Raw genomic sequence first — 3,699 nt, forward strand, 5'->3', positions numbered from 1 at the left:
GCTGAAGAGATGTGAAATGAACAAATGGAAAAATGAACAACTATTCCAAGTTCTGGTTCAGTTTCCCTGACATGTTCCTGGCCTGCCCCGTCCCCACACCAAACACTCACAATCTCAGGGGGAAATGACTGGGGCTGCAGCATGTCTGGGGCAACGGCCTGCATCTGTCTGTCCTCCAGCCTCCTTTTCCCGGGTAGCCTGAGAGCAGTGCCATGTCCTGAGGTCCCTGCTGCTGGGGCTCTGGAAGAGGATCCCTTCTCGCCATAGACAGCTGCGTTGTAGCAACCATGGGCAATCAATGTTTCAAACCTGCATTGAAAGTTCTCATCCTTCTCCCATGAAAATAACACCCTGGCCTCTTTTCTGATTAAAAACTTTATTTCCAGAAGCAGAACTGTTTTTAACTGTTCAAGTGATCAGCCCGTCTGTAAAGCCCAAATCCACCTTTCCACGTCCCAGCCTCTCTAGACTAAAACCCTAAAGCTCCTGAACTTTCGAGCAGGGTTTAGAAACTACACAGCCTAGCTTCCTACCCCTAAAGCTGCATCTTTACAGCCCTCTTCTCAGGGCTTGGACGACTTCCACTCTGAACCCAGCCTTGGTGTCCCAACTTCTCTCCCTTCTCCGCTTTCCAGGATAGCTGTATTTCCATGGGAAAAAGACAGCCGGGTCTGCCTTCTGGAGAGGGCGTTTCCATGGGAAACAGGAGAGGAGGGGCTCTGGCAAGCGGCGAAGGCACCTTCACAAGCAGCAGAGCCGCTCCACCTCCTCCTCACAGTCGTAGAATTTTTCAAAGAACTCAGGGGAGGTGCCATTGCACTCAAACCACCTCCTCAACGTGCCCAGGGCCCGGAGGGCATCGGCTTTGGTGGGCAGGGGCTCAAAGCCTTCCTTTCCGCCGTCCTCCTCATCTTCAGTGCCCGACTCCTCTTTGCACATGTCAGGCCCTGGCTCCTGGCCCTCCAGGTCCACAAAGCGGGAAAACTCCTCTCGGCTCAGCCCACTGGGGACTGGTGGCATCTCAGAGGCTCTGTCCAGGGACAGGGGTGTTTTGCCAGGAGCCAGCCCTTCCTGAATGAAGCTGCTCAAAATGAGCTGAGGTGGCACCTTGGCCCAGGCTGCCGCCACCATGTGCAGAGCGTCCAGCACTGTGATGCCCGCCCTGGCCTCGGTCAGCGAGGTGCCATCCCTCTTGCTCTGGATGGCAGCCAGCTTGCGCAGCAGACGGCGCCGGTAATGGGCCTTAAAGGCCCAGACCACTGAGCTGGGCAAGGGAGGCGTGGTGCTAGAGGCAGACAGGGGCAAGAGCCTCACGTGGTAGAGCCCAGGCAGGCCTGCCAACTCCTCCACCACTTGGGCAGCCAACAGCAAGGCTACCTGTCGGCCCTGCTGCCCCATCTCCTTGTCAAACTGTGCCAACCACTGTGACCAGGGGATGCCCAGGTCAAGGTGGTAGGAGGCAGGCAGAGCCTCACTGCTGACCCCAAAGAAGCATCTTGGGGCAACTTGTAGCCCACCCACCAATACCTGCCGCTTCTCTGTGCCCCTGCTGTTGGCACACAGCAGCACCTGTACTTGATCACATGCGCTCATGCTGCCGGGCACTGCCCGATACAGCAAGGGCACTTCAGCACAGCCAAAGACGTCCTCTGGGGAGAAGTCTTTAAGGGAAAGAGGCGGCTGGGCCTGGGCCGTGAGCCCTGGGGGTGGCAGCTCAGGGGGGAATGGAGGCACAAGAACATGGCGGGCCCCAAAGCCTACATTGTTCCGGCGTTTCCAGCGGACTAGCCAGCCAATGCTGGGCACAAAGTCCTGGCCCATGATGTCAGCCAGCTCCTTGGCTTTGTGGAGCAACATGGGCCCCGTCACGTCCCAGGCCTTGGCCCGGGCGATGTGGTACCAGCAGAGCAAGGCCTCGTCGATGCCGCTGTACTTGGATTCCCGCTTGCGCTTGCGCTCCCGGTTGGCTGTGCCGCTGCACCAGTCCGCCAGGAGCTTCTCCTTATTCTTGCAGATGCGCGAGATCTGGGGCTGGGAGACCTGGAAGCGCCGGGCCACCTCTGACTGGGACATCTTGGACTCATCCAGGAGTTCCAGCACCTGGATCTTCTCGGCCAGGGACAGGGCATGCAGCTTCTTCTTGCTGCTCAGCTCCATGGCTTCTGCACGGCCCCTGCTGGGGGAGGAAAGCATGAGGGGAGCAGAGTAGGCTGAGGCCAGAAGGGACGGGAGGGGAGCACAGGAAGGGAAAGAGAATACATGAGGACAGGAAACTGGTAGGAGTGCAGCGGGGTCGGGGGGACCGGACAGGCTGAAAGAGGAAGGGCAATGGCCAGGCTGAGTGAAGGGCGGGCCAGCCCCCATCCGGAGGAATGCCAGCACGGAGCTGGGGCAGGGGCATCAGTCTGGTCAGGAGGAGAGGGGAGTCTGGGCTGGGCTTGGCATCACTGGGGGAGAAGGATGAATAGAGTGAGGGGACAGCTGCAGAGACAACAAAGGAGCATGGATGGGGAAGGCCTGGGGCTAGGGCTGAGGGGACAGGTGTAGGGACAGTCAGGGGCTGCTGGAGGGAGCCTGGGAGGACATGGGGAGGATGGCCTGGGCTGGACTTAGATGAAGATGCTGGTAGGGGGGTGGAGTGAATGCACAGAGTTGAGGTGACAGGTGTACAGACGACAAAGGGCAACCGAGGGGTCTGAAGGAGCGAGTCTAATTTGGTGCTGGGTCCTGAGTGACGGTCCGGCCTGCAGGGGGCGTGGCAGGGCAGGGCCGAAAGGGCAGCTGCACAGGCGACAAAGGGTGAGAGGGGTGAGGAGGCTGCGGACAGCGGGAGGCGGGCTGTCCCCGCGGGGAGGGTGGTGGCCTGGGAAAGATACCAGGGCGCGGGCACGAGCGCCCAGGACCCAGGCAGGCTGTGAGTCGGACTCCGCGCCCTGGCCGGCCTCTCCCCCCTCGACCCGGAGCCCATCGGCGGGGCGGACCCTGGCGCCCGCCCGCCTGGCCTCCCGCTCCGCACCCACCTCAAGCGCTCCTCCCGCGGCTCCCGCCCCTGCCCCAGCCTGGCTCCCGAGCCCCTGTCCAGGCGGTGACGGCAGAGCAGAGGAGGGACAGGCGCCACGACCCGGAGGGCAGACCGGGCAGAGGGGCTGCGCGGGCGGCAGGCGGCGGGCGGCAAGCGGGCGCGCGCACAGCCGGGCCCCGTGCGCGCCGCCCGCGCCGGGCTCTTTCCCGGTTGGGAAGTCCGTGGTGCTGCCTCTCGGCGCCCACCCGCCGCAGCCCCGCCCCGGCCCAATCAGATTGGTCTTCAGTGATGCCCCGTCCCGCCCCCGGCTAAGTCTCATTGGAGGTCGCTGAAGTGGCGGTTCGACTGGCACTCTGGGGGCGGGGCTTCCAGCGCGAGGGGCGGGAGGAGCCAAGACCCGGCCGGAGTTCCCGCAGCGCCGCCGGCCTCCCGGGACCAGCCCTCCCGGGCTGCCCAAGCCTCTGGGCTGATTTGGAGTCCCAAGGCCTTCTTCGCTGTGGCCCTAGGCAGCCCCAGCTTCTTCGTCTACCAAACAGGGCTAATGGCCCTCACGGAGTTGTTTTGGGAAAATGATGAAAGGAGAAAATGGATGCAAGCTTCAAGCGACAAAAGGTAGTTACCATGGACAGCGCTGGCCCCAAGTCAGCCGGCTGCGGAAACACTGCTGGCCTGGGGGC

At 62.2% G+C, this 3,699-nt stretch overlaps 1 protein-coding gene across 1 annotated transcript; it reads right to left on the reverse strand.

The window, feature by feature from the left end:
* Positions 1–359: 359 nt before the first annotated feature.
* On the reverse strand, positions 360–3,159 carry TIGD3 (tigger transposable element derived 3). The gene is made up of 2 exons (XM_012665571.1): positions 3,021–3,159; positions 360–2,173 (listed from the first exon to the last, which is right to left on the reverse strand). The coding sequence occupies exon 2, from the start codon at positions 2,155–2,157 to the stop codon at positions 742–744; it is 1,416 nt and encodes a 471-aa protein (XP_012521025.1). The 5' UTR covers positions 2,158–2,173; positions 3,021–3,159; the 3' UTR covers positions 360–741.
* Positions 3,160–3,699: the final 540 nt, after the last annotated feature.

This window comes from Propithecus coquereli, unplaced genomic scaffold (assembly GCF_000956105.1).
Source record: "Propithecus coquereli isolate 6110/MARCELLA unplaced genomic scaffold, Pcoq_1.0 Scaffold120, whole genome shotgun sequence".
In the NCBI taxonomy this organism is placed as follows: domain Eukaryota; kingdom Metazoa; phylum Chordata; class Mammalia; order Primates; family Indriidae; genus Propithecus; species Propithecus coquereli.